At 37.6% G+C, this 16,517-nt stretch overlaps 1 protein-coding gene across 1 annotated transcript in view; it reads right to left on the bottom strand.

The window, feature by feature from the left end:
* The window catches only part of UTR7 (UDP-N-acetylglucosamine (UAA) transporter family), a 92,589-nt gene that overhangs the window by 10,035 nt on the left and 66,037 nt on the right, over positions 1–16,517 (bottom strand). Inside the window, exons 4-5 of the mRNA XM_089374784.1 lie at positions 13,562–13,672; positions 13,146–13,304 (exon numbers count right to left, since the gene is read on the bottom strand). Of these exons, the coding sequence (XP_089230910.1) occupies positions 13,146–13,304; positions 13,562–13,672 (270 nt within the window). The remainder of the gene's footprint in view (positions 1–13,145; positions 13,305–13,561; positions 13,673–16,517) is intronic.

The following is a 16,517-nucleotide window of genomic DNA, read 5'->3' as shown; positions in this document are numbered from 1 at the left end:
TTCTTCGATCTCAATAATGTGCAAAACACACAAAAGGTACGTATGGCAACTTTATATTTGGAACCAAATCAGTTTGTATGGTATCAATGGCTTTGCTCTCGTAAACAATTTATCACTTGGGCAATTTTTACGGAAGAATTGATAGCACATTATGAGGATACAAAAAGCAACACTTTTTTTAGCCAATTGATAAGTCTCAAACAAAAGGGTTCAATAATGGAGCACATTGAGGAGTTCCAAAAATTGAACATAAGGGTAAAAGATATTCCAGAGGAGCATAGGATTGATGTGTTCAGGGTCTTTAAAGGATAATATCCAACATGATGTTCGCCTTTGGGAACCTGATTCATTAGAGAAGGCATTCAGGTTAGCAAAAAAAATGGAAAGCAAAATTATGGCAACCAGGAAGCATACCACTCACAACTATAAAGATGGAAGTGTTGTTGCCCTAGTCTTCCACAACCTATAAGGTTGACACCACAACAATTGGAAGAAAAAAGAGCAAAAGGGCTTTGTTACAGTTGTGATAGCAAATACACTAAAGGTCATAAGTGTGCTGAGAGGAAATTATTCTACATAGATTGTGAAGAGGAAGAAGAAAAGGAGCAAGAAAGGTCAAAAGAAGAGGATATACTCCAGGAACAAAGCCTAGATGAAGAACAAATAAATCCGACCATATCTTGTAATGCATTGGCGGGAATTACCACTCCTCAAACCATCAAGATAGAAGGACAAATCAAGAAGAAAAAGGTAATAGTGTTGATTGATTCAGGAAGCACCCACAATTTTATTCATTGTAAGGTAGCAAAAGAATTGAATTGCTTCCTATATCCAGCACCAGAGTGTCAAGTGATGATTGCAAATGGAGGAACAATAAATTGCTCTGGAAAGTGCCATAATATCAAGCTATCCATGGGAGAATATGTATTGACTAGCCCAATGCTTTCCATTCCAATGGGAGGTGCTGATGTTGTACTAGGAGTCCAATGGCTACAATCCTTGGGTACAATAGCTTTTAATTTTCAAGAACTTTTCATCAAATTTTCTACGGAAGGAAAGGAAGTTGAATTAAGGGGTATTGCAGGGAAACCAGGAAAGATAATCAGCTCTAATGGTATGACAAAGCTTCTAAAAAAGGAGCAAAGAGGTGTAATTGCACAATTATGTTCGCTAGATGTTTCCACATCGGAATCATCTATTTCTCCAGATCTCCAAAAAGTCCTGGACAATCATTCCAAGGTATTTGAGACTCCCAAAGGTCTCCCACCTATGCGTGATCATGATCATGCTATTCATCTGATTCCAGGAAGTGTTCCTCCAAACATCAGGCCGTACAGATATCCCTATGTCCAAAAGAGTGAAATTGAACGTATGGTTGCAGAAATGCTAGAGGCTGGTATAATTCAACCGAGTCAAAGTTCTTTCTCTGCTCCAGTAGTATTGGTGCACAAGAAGGATGGATCATGGCGCATGTGTCCGGATTATAGGGAGCTCAACAAGCTCACTATTAAAGATAAGTTCCCCATTCCTGTCATTGATGAATTACTGGATGAATTGCATGGATCAATTTACTTCACCAAGTTGGATCTTCGTTCAGGATATCATCAAATCAGAATGAAGACTGAAGACATTCCGAAAACAGCATTTAGAACTCATGAGGGTCATTATGAATTTTTGGTCATGCCTTTTGGCCTTACCAATGCACCTTCAACATTTCAAGGTTTGATGAATTCAATTTTCAAACCATTCCTTAGAAAATTTGTGTTAGTATTTTTTGATGATATACTAATCTACAGCAAGTCTTGGAAGGATCATGTTGAACATGTTGACAGGGTGCTACAACTATTGGAGGAGAAACAATTATATGCAAAAAGATCCAAATGTTTCTTTGGAGTCCAGGAGGTGGAATATCTGGGTCATATTGTATCTCATGAAGGAGTTAAGGTAGACCCTAGCAAAATTAAAGCCATTAAGGAATGGAAAATCCCCACATCCATAAAGCATCTGCGAGGATTTCTCGGGTTGACAGGGTATTATCGCAAGTTTGTTAAGAATTATGGGAGAATAGCAGCACCTCTAACAACATTATTGAAGAAAGATGCATTTTCATGGACTCCTGAAGCAACAAAGGCCTTTGAACATCTTAAAGAGGCAATGTGCCAAGCACCGGTCTTAGCTACACCGGACTTCACAAAAACCTTTATTGTGGAATGTGATGCTTCAGGAAATGGAATTGGTGTTGTTCTAATGCAAGATGAAAGACCCATTGCTTTTGAAAGTCGTCCAATCAAGGGAAAGTTTTTAAGAAAAGCTATTTATGAGAAGGAAATGTTGGCAATACTCCATGCACTTAAGAAATGGCGACCCTACCTAATGGGAAGACACTTCAAGGTAAAAACGGATCATGATAGCCTTAAATACTTTTTAGAACAAAGATTATCCTCTGAAGAGCAACAAAAGTGGGTCACAAAGATGTTGGGTTATGACTTTGAAATCATCTAAAAAAAGGGAAGCAAAATGTGGTGGCAGATGCACTCTCAAGAAAGGATGAGGATGTGGAAGCATTGTTGTGCGCCATTTCTATTATCCAACCAGATTGGATAAACGAAGCAAGGGAGGAATGGAAGAATGACGAAGAAGTGTGGGCACTTATTCGAAAGTTACAACAAGATTCCAGTACGTCTGATACATTTAGCTGGCAAAATGATTCGTTATGGTACAAAGATCGCTTATACCTCTGTAAGAATTCCCAGCTAAAACAAAAGATTCTTATGGAATTGCACACTTCTCCCTTAGGAGGGCACTCAGGATTTTTAAAAACTTACCACAGGGTTAAGAAGGAATTTTTTTGGGATGGCCTTAAATCAGATATTCAAAAGTTTGTGGCGGAATGTTTGGTTTGCCAACAAAATAAAGTTGAAACAATTAAGACACCGGGTCTATTACAACCTTTATCCATTCCAAGCCAACGTTGGGAGGAGGTTTCAATGGATTTTATCACAGGTTTACCCAAGTCTGAGGGAAAGAGTGTCATCATGGTGGTAGTTGACAAACTTACCAAGTATGCACACTTTTGTGCATTATCACATCCATTTAAAGCCAGTACAGTTTCTACTGCATTTATGGAAACAATTCAAAAGCTACATGGAAACCCAAAGATTATTGTAAGTGACAGAGATCCCATTTTCACTGGAAATTTTTGGACAAAATTATTTTCTTGTCTTGGTACTCAGTTAGCTCATAGCTCATCTTATCATCCTCAATCTGATGGGCAAACTGAGATAGTAAACAAATGTTTGGAAGGATATCTTCGTTGCTTTGTATCTGATAAACAGACACAATGGGTCAAATGGTTGCCTCTGGCTGAATGGTGGTATAACACTTCCTTCCATACAGCAACAAAAATGACCCCATTTATGGCACTTTATGGGTATCAACCACCATCCATCACATCATATTTAAGAGAAAATTCTAAGGTTCAGGCAGTGGAACATCACATCGAACATCAACAACAAGTCCTCCAACTCTTAAAGGATAACCTCATGTTGGCACAGAATAGAATGAAACAACAGGCAGATCAACATCGCAGTGAAAGAAGTTTTGATGTAGGTGATTGGGTATTCCTACGGCTACAACCATATAAGCAAATGTCCTCAAGCAAGCTAAGAAGGATAATAAATTATCACCAAAGTATTATGGTCCGTACAAGGTGTTGCAAAAGATTGGTACTATGGCATACAAATTGGAGCTTCCTGCAGCTTCTCGATTGCACCCAGTTTTTCATGTTTCATGTTTAAAGAAGGTTATAGGCGACAAGCTCCCAGTTCAAACAATATTGCCAGAACTTGACGAGGAAGGAAAAATTATATTGGAACCGGAAGCAGTCACAGAAACAAGAACTCGACAGCTACGAAATCGATCAATTTCGGAGTATCTTATCAAGTGGAAAAACTTATCTGCTGAAGATTCCACATGGGAGGATGAGAATTTTATGCAGAAGTATCCAGAACTACTCAAGTGTTGAGGACAACACTTTTTTGAAGGAGAGGGGCATGTTGGGTCCCTATAATACTAGTGATTACCCCATTACTATAGTAGTTATACCCCTTATTAATATTGTTGTGCCCCTATTGCCCCCATATTGTTATTACTGTGCCCCATAGAATCCCTCTATTGTTATTTTTGTGGCTTTATATTATTGTTGTTAGGTCGGCTGGGTTATATTGTGACTCCTTAGACTCTTATATATAGAAAGGAGGTTTTGTCATTTGAATCATCCAAGAATTGTTCATTTATGTAATGTAAAAGAGGTTGCCCCCTCGAAGAGGCTGAATTCTAAGGCGTTGATCTATCTTTTCTATCTTTTCTTGAGCTGGTTTCATAACACACTCCAACAAGGGGGAGGTGAGTTGGGCATAAGATATTAATCCAACAACCATTCTATTATTTTAAACATACAAAACCCTTTTATTTTTCTGCAATAATTTGGATTGTATTGCTTGTTGATTTTAATTGTTTTATCTTACGAGCACGTTAAAAAACCTTGGAGAAATTTAAGTTTATTAAGAGATCTAAGTCCAAAAGTAGATATTGTTGATGTTATTAACTCGGACAGGTGCTTCTGCATTGGTTTGGAGTCTAGCCTGCAAAAGTTGTTAGAGTTGCCCCTTTAGGTGTTTGCTCGAGAGGAGCAAGTATTATTATGATTTCTTTCCTAATTCTAACAATAATTAAGTCAATTAATTATTGTGGATTATTAAGCCAAATTTCTAAGGATAAATAATTTAATTATTTAAGTGACTTGTATGATAGTTTTAAAATCCAGAACCGAGTTTTGAAACGACAACCTACCTAACTGGGATTCGAACAAGAACCTAATCAAACCGAATCGAACCGGATTAAATGAGTCAGATTTGAAAAAATACATAAAATAATTAAATTTTTAATGAAAATATATTATTTTTAAAATTTCAAACCATGATTCCAAACAATTAGAGACAAAATATGCAAAGTTTGCTAATCTATATACCATGTAAGGGTGAATATATCAAAATGGCACAGAGTCCAACACATATTAGTACCTATTAGGCCTATTATGAAAGGTGAACATGTAAGGAATCACTATTGTGGATGGTTCACAAGGAATTTCACTGAATCAAATAGTTTCATGTTGATCTTCTCAACTTTTTAGCCTTCCAACAATTACGTATACCCATAATGACTATACAATGTTGTGCACAATGGTGCTTCTCGTCACATGATGGGATCACACGATCTATTCACTAGTATCTCAAATCCAAACTCAGAGCTACATGTGGACCTTGGCAACAATGACAAGTGTGTAGTATAGGGGATTGGTAGCATCCAGTTTCAACTATATTCAAAGGAGACTATGAAGGTGTTGGAGGTTTTCTATGTACTTGGGTTGTCCAAGAACCTTATAGCAATCTCTAACATGGAGGGCAAGGGGCATGAAGCGCATTTCCATGATGGAAAAGTACTTGTCAAGTTGAGGGATTCCAGTTCAAGCACAGGTCAAGTGATTAGAAGAAGAGAAGGGAACCTATACATGTTGATGGGTTTGCTAATAGGGGCACTAGTGCATAACAGTGAAAACATGTGCAAGTTGTGGCATAAGAGGATGGCACATTTGCATCACAAGGCTCTACTTATATTACGCGAGATTTTCACTAGTCTTCCTGAGTTAAGCGTGGAGAGGATGTGCTTGGACAAGTATGCAAAGAAAGCCTTCCCAAGCAATGATTCTAGGTCCAAAGAGTTGTTGGACCTAGTACATTTAGACGTGGGTGGTCCTATGCCAATGGGGTCGTTGAGTAGCTACAACTATTATGTTAATTTATTGATAATTGTTCCAGGAGGACTTGGATCTACTTCATTATGACCAAGGATGAGGTATTCAATAGGTTTTAGGAGTTTAAATCTCTCATGGAAAACCAAACAAGGAGGAAGGTCAATGTCCTTAGATAGGACAATAGGGGTGAGTACACCTCTAATGAGTTCAAGGACTTTTGCAAACAGGCAGGCATAAAGGAGTTGGAAGTTACCTACAACCCATAACAAAATGAGGTTGTTGAGACGAAAATTAGGGCCATCGTAGGCACTGCCAAAGCCATGATTCATGATCAAGATCCTCATATATTCATGTGTACAACAACATGTAACACCATAGTCATTCAAAACAAGAGTCCTCACAAGGTCATGGGGGACAAAACTCCTGATGAGGTGTTGACATGAGTGAAACTATAGGTGGGAAATTTGTGCATCTTCAAGTGATCAGTGTATATCCATGTACCATCGGAGAAGAGGACCAAGTTGGAGCCTCGAGTTTGACGGGCATCTTTGTAGGGTATAGTGAGACTTCCAAGGCATACACGATTATATCCCAACGTAGGGAAAGACTGTAGTGAGCACAGACATGAGGTTCGAGGAGCACATGGCCTTGAGGAAGTCACATGATTCAATTCCAATGGTGGCAGATGATCAAGAGCGAGAGGCTTTGAAGGTTGAGGAGAGACCAACAACACCAGCAGTAGGTACTCAATCTTCAGATTAGGAGTGGGAGGAACCTTCTTTTGTCAAGAAGAGGTTGAGATGGCTGGAGTAGACCATTAGGGATGTTGAGGAGCATGTGGAGGCTCCTAGGGGATGTTCAGGGAGAGCATACCACCAAGATAGTTTCCTACTTACATGGCGCTATGAGCGACATCATTGACTCTGAACCTAGTAGTTATGAGGAGGCAGCGAGACAACAAGTTTGGGGAGATGTCATAGTGGAGTATGCCTCCATCATGAAGAATGATGCATTGGACATCATGTCGAGGCCAGAGAAGAAATCAGTGGTCAGCTCCAAGAGGATCTATGACATCAAACATGCGCAAATGGTAGCATTGAGAAGTGTATGGCTTGGTGAGTGGGTTTTCCCAAAAGGAAGGAGTGCACTATGAGGAGACATTTTCTCTAGTCACCATATACACTTATATTAGGGTTGTTATGTTTATTGCCTCAAAGATGGGGTGGAGGACACATCATATAGATGTGAAGACAGCCTTTCTCAATGGGGTCATTGAGGAAGAAGTGTACATCGAGCAGCCGCAAGGTTTTGAGGTGCATGGGAGGGATTCTCATGTATGCAAGTTGAAGAAGGTGTTATATGGTCTCAAACAAGCACCTAGAGATTGGTACTCAAGGAAAAATTTGGTATCTGCTAAGTATGGGCTTCACTAAGAGTGAGGTAGATCCCAACTTTTTTTACACACTTGTTGGAGATGATTTTCTCATCTTGGTGTCACATGTGGATGACCTCTTCCTTACAAGGTCAGAGAAGTTCATAGATATGACAAGTGGGATCTTGTGATAGAGTTTGAGATGAAGGACATTGGCATGACACTACTTGCTGGGATTGGAGGTGTGGCAACCAACATGTGAGGTATTCCTTGGATAGGGGAAGTATGTAGTTGAGATCTTGAAGAGGTTCAGAATGGAGGATTGCAGGCGTATGTTGACACCCATGACTACCAACTTGAGGAAGTTGAATGCTTCTGAGTCAGAGTTGGTGGAACCCATATTGTACAGGTAGCTAATAGGTTCTTTGATATATCTAGTCAACACTAGGCCAAATATTTGCCTTCTTGTGAATACACTAAGCTAGTTTATGGTGGGGCCAAGGAGGGTTCACTAGATGGAAATGAGACATGTGGTAAGGTATCTTTATGGTACAATGGAATATGGGCTCAGGTATGTCATAGGTGATGGAGTACAGTTAGTCAACTATACAGACACAAACTAGGCTAGGAGTGCATCTGTCAAGAAAATAACCTTAGGGTGTTGCTTCAGTTTGGGATCAGTGGTTATTTCATGTTTTAGCAGGATGGAAAGTTCAATGGCACTCGATTTAGCAGAAGTAGAGTACATGGATGCAAGTTTGCCAAGTTGTGAAGCCATTTGGCTTCGGAAGATGCTCATAGGGTTGTTTAGTCTTGAGATGGATCCGACAATGATTCATTGTGATAATCATAGTTGCATTAAGCTCTCTTAGAATCCAATGTTTCATGACAGGTCCAAGCATATAGAGATTAGGTATCACTTCATTAGAGACAGGGTCTAGAGGGGAGTTGCGAAGCTTCAGTACATCTCCACAGATGAGCAGGTGACAGACATTCTCACCGAGCCCCTAGTGAAGAGCAAGTTTATATCTTACAAAGATAAGTTGTGGGTGGTGCAGAACACCTTCCTCGCTAGGAGGGAGTGTTGATGTCATTAGCTCAAACAAGGACTTCTACATTGGCTTAATGTCGAGCATGCAGAAGTTGTCAGAGTTGCCTCTTTAGGTGCTTATTTGGGATGAATAAGTGTTATTATAAAAAAAATTCCTAGGTCTAACTTACAAAAAGTAAAATAATTAAGTTTATTTATTATTGTGGACTATTAAGCCAAATTTCTAAGGATAAATAATTTAATCTTGACTTACATATAATCCTCTGTTACACGAGAACCGCTCCCAAGAGGTGGGAAACTCGTTCCAATGGTTCACGCGCTCCCGGGAGCTTTGGAACAGTATGGGAACGTTACCTTTTCAACGGGAACTTCAATGGGAGATTGGGAAAGTTCCAAGAGCTTTCAAGACAGGCTTTTTTGGAGTTCCTGCATTCCCTAGGGTTGGGGAATACAAAGCCTGTAGAGAAATATGTTGAACTTCCCACAAAACATGAGCCTATGTTGAAACCTTCGCAAGAAGAAAGGCCAAAGACATCTTTAACACCAATATCCTTAATTGAGAAACTGGAGCAATCTCTTGATGGGTTAAGGAAGCTTGTGGCACCTCGACGTAAGTGCAATATCTGGGATGTCAAGTTGATGAGTATTTCTTTTGTTGTTTATGTATATATATCGCAGAAGATTGTGTGTGCATATTGTATGTGGCAGTCAATGCTTAAACATTAGAGTTGTTTTTTCTTGTAAGAATAACTAGAGAAACATGTTAGTTCTACTGATAATGAGTGTGTGCATATTGTATGTGGCAGTCAATGCTTAAACATTAGAGTTGTTTTTTCTCGTAAGAATAACTACAGAAACATGTAAGAGAACTGATAATGAACTTGACATTTTATATATATAAAAGGGAGAAACTTAGGGAGAGAGACACCCAGAGAATATATTTATATATAAGAGAGATTATATATTTATTATTTATATATTTAAATTGATTTTAATATTTGAGTATTTTGAATCAATATTAATTTTGATTATTATATAAATTATATAATTAAAAAAATATTTTTAATTTTTTAATTTTTAATTTTTTATTATATAATATTACCGCTCCCAATTAGCCGCTTCCTGTAAATTTTGGGGAAACCTCTAACCGTTTCGGAAACCAGTACCCAAGTTCCCAACGTTCCCACGTTCCAGAAACTCATGCAACATAGATATAATCCCAACCATTGATCTCAAGTGAGGCTTAGGATCTAATCCTAGCCATTGATCTCTTAGGAGATTAGGGTTAGGAATTTTGGCTTGGTGAAATTATAAAATAACCGAAGGGAAAGGTGACAAGACATTGTGATTGAAGAAGCGATTTTCTCAAGGAGTGAGAGGCTCAGTGACCGAAGAGAAGAGAAAAGACTACAACAAAGATTTTCTAGAGGGGAAATTAGTGGAGGTTGGGTTCTTGAGAGAGAGGTCAGGACTTGGACAATAGAGGCCAAAAATTCTGAGAAAGTTGAGACTATGGATGAAGGCAGAATTTCCATCTGGTCACATGAAGTAAAGGGAGGTCAAGTTTGCTGTTGGGTTGAGACTTGGAAGCCAAGTTTTGCTAAAGGGGCCAATATTTCCAGAGTGCACGGTGTAGTTCATACTACTAGGAGGGCCAAGATTTTCCAGGGCTGATTTCTCTTACAAAGCAGCCAATTTCTAGAAGATGAATTTCCCTTGGGCTGAAATCCAATGGGCCATTTTTAGGTTCATTTGTTGTTGTAATTTTCTATGTATTCTCTGTAGGTCAAGACCCTAATTTTCCATATTAATAAAAGTGAAGGAAGATTTGTAGGGCAGAAAATTTTGGTTGCCTTGTAGTTGATTTTCCTATTAATTTTTGCTGCACAATTTTATTGTGAAGTTATAAATACCATTGTATTTATTTTCCAACAATTTCAGAATTATTTGAGCATAAATAATTTTCTGGGTACAAAATAATTGTGGAGAAAAATAAATCAGACCAGGTATTAAAAGTTAACAGATAAATGTTTTATATGATATATTCTGCACTTGTATCTAGCTGATATTTTTCAGATCTGAGCATGTTTTGCTTGTTGCACCTACATAAATATTGCAATAAAACAACAGATTTCTAGCACTCTACAAATGAGCCTACATATGAAATCTCTCTAGTAACTCTACTATGCTTGATTTTGTCTGATTTAGTGTTTAGAATAAATTCATTTCATTTTCCAGCTGTAGTTTAAATACTATTTTCAGATATGGAATTCTTGGGTGATTTGCCCTTTCTGAAAGAACAATTTCCAACTTGCTTGATTGTCTTTTTCAGCTGTCACAGTTGAGGAAAGGCCTCATAAACCTCAAATCAAGTCCTCAAGCCTTCTCACCCCTAGAGATAACATCTAAGAGTGTTGTAGCACTCATAGGGTGTCTGGTTTGGACTATACAGATTGTTGTCCGTGTTTTATGCGGACTTTACAGTCTGATTTACAACACAGCAAATTGTTTTGTTCTATAGATCATAAACCAATACTCCAATAGCATACTAATTGAACAATATATTTCAGTAATTTGGTATCTATTAGTTCACTGTTTAGTTTTCTGCTGCACAGTTATATCATAAACAGCTAAATAGTTTTCCGGATATAACACCTCCGCCTCCAATTGACCCCACATAAGACACTGGTTTTGTTTTGTATTAATTGATGTTATATTTGGGACACCTCTCTTGACCAATTAGGAGGTTGTTGGATCTAAACAGTGGAGGCTTGGGCCAAGGTGACAGCACATCCCTGCCCTATGTGTGTGTGCCAGTCCAGCAGGCTTGTCAAGACCTTAGTGACCTTGCTAATCGGATAGGTAATAGGAAACTAGCAAAATGGTGAACATTATCCATAAAAGTTTATGCAGATGACTTTTGCACTTCATTTGAAGCTGATATATATGAACTCTATAGAAACAACAACTTGTGTCTGAAGGATAGAGAAATTTAGAATTAGTATGCCAAGGAAATTTGTTTCTCAACTGATCGGATAGGTAATAGGAAACTAGCAAAATGGTGAACATTATTCATAAAAGTTTATGCAGATGACTTTTGCACTTCGTTTGAAGCTGATATATATGAACTCTATAGAAACAACAACTTGTGTCTGAAGGATAGAGAAGTTTAGAATTTGTATGCCAAGAAAATTTGTTTCTCAACTGAAAACAAGAAGAACCAAATTGAAGGGTGCATTTCAGTTAGTTAGATCATATACTAGACATCTTTGGACATACATTCATTAGTTCACAACTTTCCTATAATGCATGCTATTATAACACAAAGACACAACCTACAACAAATCACATCTGAAATTTTGAGACTATCGACCACACTTTACTCATTAAAGATTGGAAAGTGTTGCTTTTGAAGACCTGGGAAACAACACTTTTTAGAGAAGAGTGATAGGCTTTAGAGACATACTTAGTTTTTTATATTGGTTGATAACTTGATCCAGGTTACCTTATTCAAAATTTCAAAGGTACAGAGACCAGCTTGCAGATCTCAATGTATTTGCCAATTTGAAAGGGGCTAAAAAGAATTACCTTGTCAAAAGTGGCAACATTTCACCTGTTCTAAAAGTCTCATTGCTACTAACAAAGAGACAACACCCCACCTTCCCCCTCCCCCCCACGACAAATAAATAAATAAATTTGCTAAAAATCTAGCCCTGTTTATACCCTAAACCTGCAAAACTGATTCCAAAAACCTGGCATCGTCTTTGTTCTGAATTCATGCCTACATGTTGCATAGGGCATGGAATTTCTGCCAAAAAAATAGCCTCATAGGCCTGAAGCATGTGCTTAGGAAAACAAATATCAACATGGCCAATTCATGCACTTGGAATCCATCGAAGTTATGTTACAATTAATGCAGAAATGTGAGTTTTACACACAAGTTTGGACAGAAATACACATTAGAATGAGAAAGAATTGATTTATTCATTATTAGGTGATGCAATGTCTCATTACATAGTAGGAGAAGAGTACATTATGTAACTCCCAATACCTAACCATTTAACTACTAAATTAACTAATACACTAAATAACTGCAAGTTTCTTTCTTTACGCTATTTTCAGCATTCTCTAGGAGCTGTGCTTGTACTCCCACACTGTATTCACACTGGCTATATTCTTCACTCCCATTGACCTACTTTTGTGGTATTCGTTGTACAATAAAAAAATTATCTTATCATATTACTACATCACTTTATTTATTCACTTTCTTATACACCTACGTCCTAATTAATATATCTAGTTCTAATTATAGCCATTATCTCTAACAAGAAAAACGTTAACAACAATATCGTTCCATGACATTCTTGTGATTATTGGTATGTGAAATTGTAATCTATATTGCAATATAACATTCTTCAGCTGTTTTTAAGGAACATGAGAACAGTCTGCAGCTGCTTATGCGTATGCTTTGAAACATAACTAAATAAAAATTGGAGGCAATGACTATAATTTGAAGTGCCCAAAATGGCAGATAGACATGTTTCTTGCTAATGCCAAACCAAACAATAAATAACCTGACAACTAGTGGCTTCCTTCTAATTATTGGTAGTCAGAATTACTGAAGAGTTGAAATCATTCCATAGGTTTAGCAAGAGTTTATCCAATATCACAAATCCTAACAAGAGAAAGTCGATGTACTTATCATCGATAAGTCTTGCAGTAGGCAACATCCCTGGATGATTAGTAGCTAACCCTGACACGACATAAGATTCCAGGAATACAAAGTACACAGAGAAATACAAACATGGGAGATTTAAGACAACCTTTTAAGCTTAAAATTTTAATCCAGAAACCTGACAGTTAACCTAAGCATAACAAGAAAGACATGAAAGTTGGATGTAAAAGCTGACCTTTGCTGTAAGTAAAGCTATAGCAAGTGTAAATTCTCCTGTAAAGGTGATGAGGAGAAACAGAACAGGAAGTGAAAGGAAAGAATTATAGTACATAAGCTCAACTGAAGATAACCCATCTTCTGCAGCTGACCTTTCAACCAATACCAAGTATGCTGTCTACAATCCAAAAACCGTGATTAGTATTGGTTCCTGAACCATATCCCTAAAATGAAAAATTAGCATAGACAATTATCCCATCCAATATCTCTTTGACAATTGATATTCATATAAGTATATAACATGAAATCTATGCACAAACAAATATATAATGACCCACACACATGTTTGCATCTCACAAAGGAGCATTCAAAAATCATTCTCAAACAAATATGCATGGGCCATTTCTTTTAAGGGAGATAGAGAAAGAAGAAAACCTGAAAAAATACAGAAATAAGAGCCAAGGAGTATCCGAGGAGGTCCAATGAAAAATCTCCTAAAGCTGCAATTATCACACCAACACCTGTCAAGGTAACTGACAATGAGACCTGCAAGAAATCATATGTCAAAGAACTGTTCATGATTGAAATCCCTTAAGACAAGAAATGTATAATAAGATTCTTGTAAGAATGCAATTTCAATTTATGGAAATACGCTAAAGAATACTTGAATATTTTCTGAAACTGTTCATTTTGTTATGACAACCTAACTTTGTAGATGGAAGCTATGTGAAAATTCCCCATTAAACATGGGATGCCAAAGCATGATGTAAATAGTTTTATGTTGTTTTGTTTGCTTTTGGTAAATGGTTTTAAAACTGTGTCATGGTGTAAAATTTGTAAAAGTCCACTATTTCAAAATAAGTTGTTGAATAGCTAAGGGACTTTTATACAATGTTCCACCAAGTTTCAGGAATGCAATAGCACAGGATCAAGGAAATGTACATGGGGGACACATGGAGACACCCCACAAATTTTAGGAAAATTCAGAGGGGATGGGGGGAAATGTCAAGGCCCCTAGCATAGGTTCTCCCATCTGTAAAATTATAAAAATAAAAATAAAAATCCCCACAATAACAATTAATCACATGCAAATTCATCATTGTGCGATGTAAATACTAAATTAAAATTTGTAGATGATATTAACAAGAGATTCAGAAATGAAATGAAATACATTGATTCATAAATTAAATAAATTGACTCATATTCATCATTCAACATACTAAAGAGCACTAAGTCAAATAGTATATACTATAAAGTCGGATATCGTAAAATGAAATTACTCAAAAATAGAAATTCAAAAATAGTAAAGATTCCATCTAAGTCATCAATATCTAGATTCAAAAGTTAAAATTGAAATGGGCAAGGAACACTAAAAATGAAACAAGCATCAAGGAGTCAATCCCATTCATTAGTCATCTACATCCATCTACTGCATAAGTCATTAGGACTATCAACGGGAATGTCACTACCTATGTCAAAGTCACTCTCATGAGTAACTAATAGCGCACCAACAAAACCATGCTCTAGCTCATCCTCATTTTTCCGTGCACCATCCTCTAGATCCACATCCCATCATGTTGCTAGTCCCTCCAAAACTCTAGTGTCTTCTTATGTGCAAGTAGGACACTACGCATTGCAACTAGCTTCTCTGCTCTCACAGAAGCAAGTCTATTCCTCTTGATAGAGCAAATGAAGCTATATTGGACCAATTCCTCTTTACTATAGATGAAGCTATATGTGGACCAATTACTTTCTACTATGGAGTAACTAGCTATCTCAGACAATAAGCGAATAGCAAGATGTTGGATCTCTAGAGCAGCTTCCCTATGCATGGTCCACCAACCAATGGTGTCATCTTGGCCTACGTCACTACAATATTCCTTCATATCAGGATTTTTGTAGTGACATCATTGAGACCTACAAACTACATCAACTATCTCCAAAGTGCTTTTCCTCTCATCTGCATTGTACATCTTTACAATGGCAACTAAATCCCTACTTGATCTTTAGATCCTCAAACAAAAGAATTCTACCAAGCCTTGCCATATATCATTTTGGGTTAAGTGCATATGTTACAATGTACAAAGGTGTGTTTACTCAATCCCACCTACGTTGAATAATGGGTCGAGTCTAGTTTCAACATAACTCTAAGGAGGGCTCTTTCTCACAAATGGTCACCTTTACTTGACCCAACATGCTATCAAAATTCTCATAGGTTTCTCCAAGACTACAAAAATCCATGTCGCAAATAACATCAACTATAGGGCATAAGAATGACATCAAATAAATTGTCCAGCAATTGTTATACAATATCCAAAGCCAGATTCTCCCCCCACTTGTCTTGGATTCTATCTACCTATTCCAATTTGGAGTCACAACCATGGCTTGCAATGTCGATTCCAACTCCAACATCCTCTTCAACAATAGATAATAGCTAGCATATCTAGTCTTTGTGGGCTTGAGGAATTCTTTCCTCGAGTGAAACTTGTATAGGGTTAAGAAGCTGTGGTGGTCGTAGATAAACATCTGCACATGATACCCACTAAATTTTGTCAGTCTTTCAATGCATTGTTGAGTCAATGCAAACAAGGGATCCAAAATATATGCTTGAAAACAAAGGGTTATCTTTCTCTTTCTATGCAAAATGCCTAATGAGAATGTTTTTCATAAACGGTGCAGTTTGAATTAGGAAGCTAAAGGGATCTCGTTAAAATCACATTGGGGTCTTGCATCTAAATACCTATGCCCTTTGTTCAACTTTGACTTTCTTGACCCTCACATGCTATAGTATAATAATTTGAAGATCTAGGTTCGTTAACATAAATTCAATCCTAGAGGTCAGACTTCAACCCTGAGGATAAATATTGGGCAAACTATCCTCTATGGACGAAATCCTCATGCTCCAAATTGATCTCTACTCATTTGTTGATTTGTTTACTCAAAGGTTTGGCAAGATTCTAATCCTCAATGTCTAGCTGAACTCCTTCGAATCCAACGCTCATGTATATGTGGAGGTTGATTTTGAAAAAGCTCCCTCAATTTATCTTTGTTTTTACTACACTTGGAGTATAGCAGCAAAAGGTGTTTTCACTATGAGTGGAGTATGGCTATGAAATATCCAATACTTGAATCTTCCCACTGCATGCTTTTTGTGCCAAGCACAAGACCACATTATTCAAGGTTTCCCTCGCTGAAGGCCTAAACCAATGTAGCCTAAGCCCCCAAAACAAGTGCTCCATGAGGACATGTCCCTCTGGGTGGGGGATGCACTCCCCACGTTTCCCACGGTCCCTAGATGAGGGGACATGTAGGGAAATCATTCCCCATGTCCCCCTTTTAGGGAAACTTGAGGTAACACAAGGGGAAATGTTTCCCCAATGTGGGCAACATG

The sequence above is a fragment of the Pinus tabuliformis genome, chromosome 8, assembly GCF_031772625.1.
Source record: "Pinus tabuliformis cultivar Carrire ecotype Pingquan chromosome 8, CPIR1, whole genome shotgun sequence".
NCBI classification, from domain to species: domain Eukaryota; kingdom Viridiplantae; phylum Streptophyta; class Pinopsida; order Pinales; family Pinaceae; genus Pinus; species Pinus tabuliformis.
Note: the sequence above shows the minus strand (reverse complement) of the source record. Positions and strands in the feature narration are given on the sequence as shown.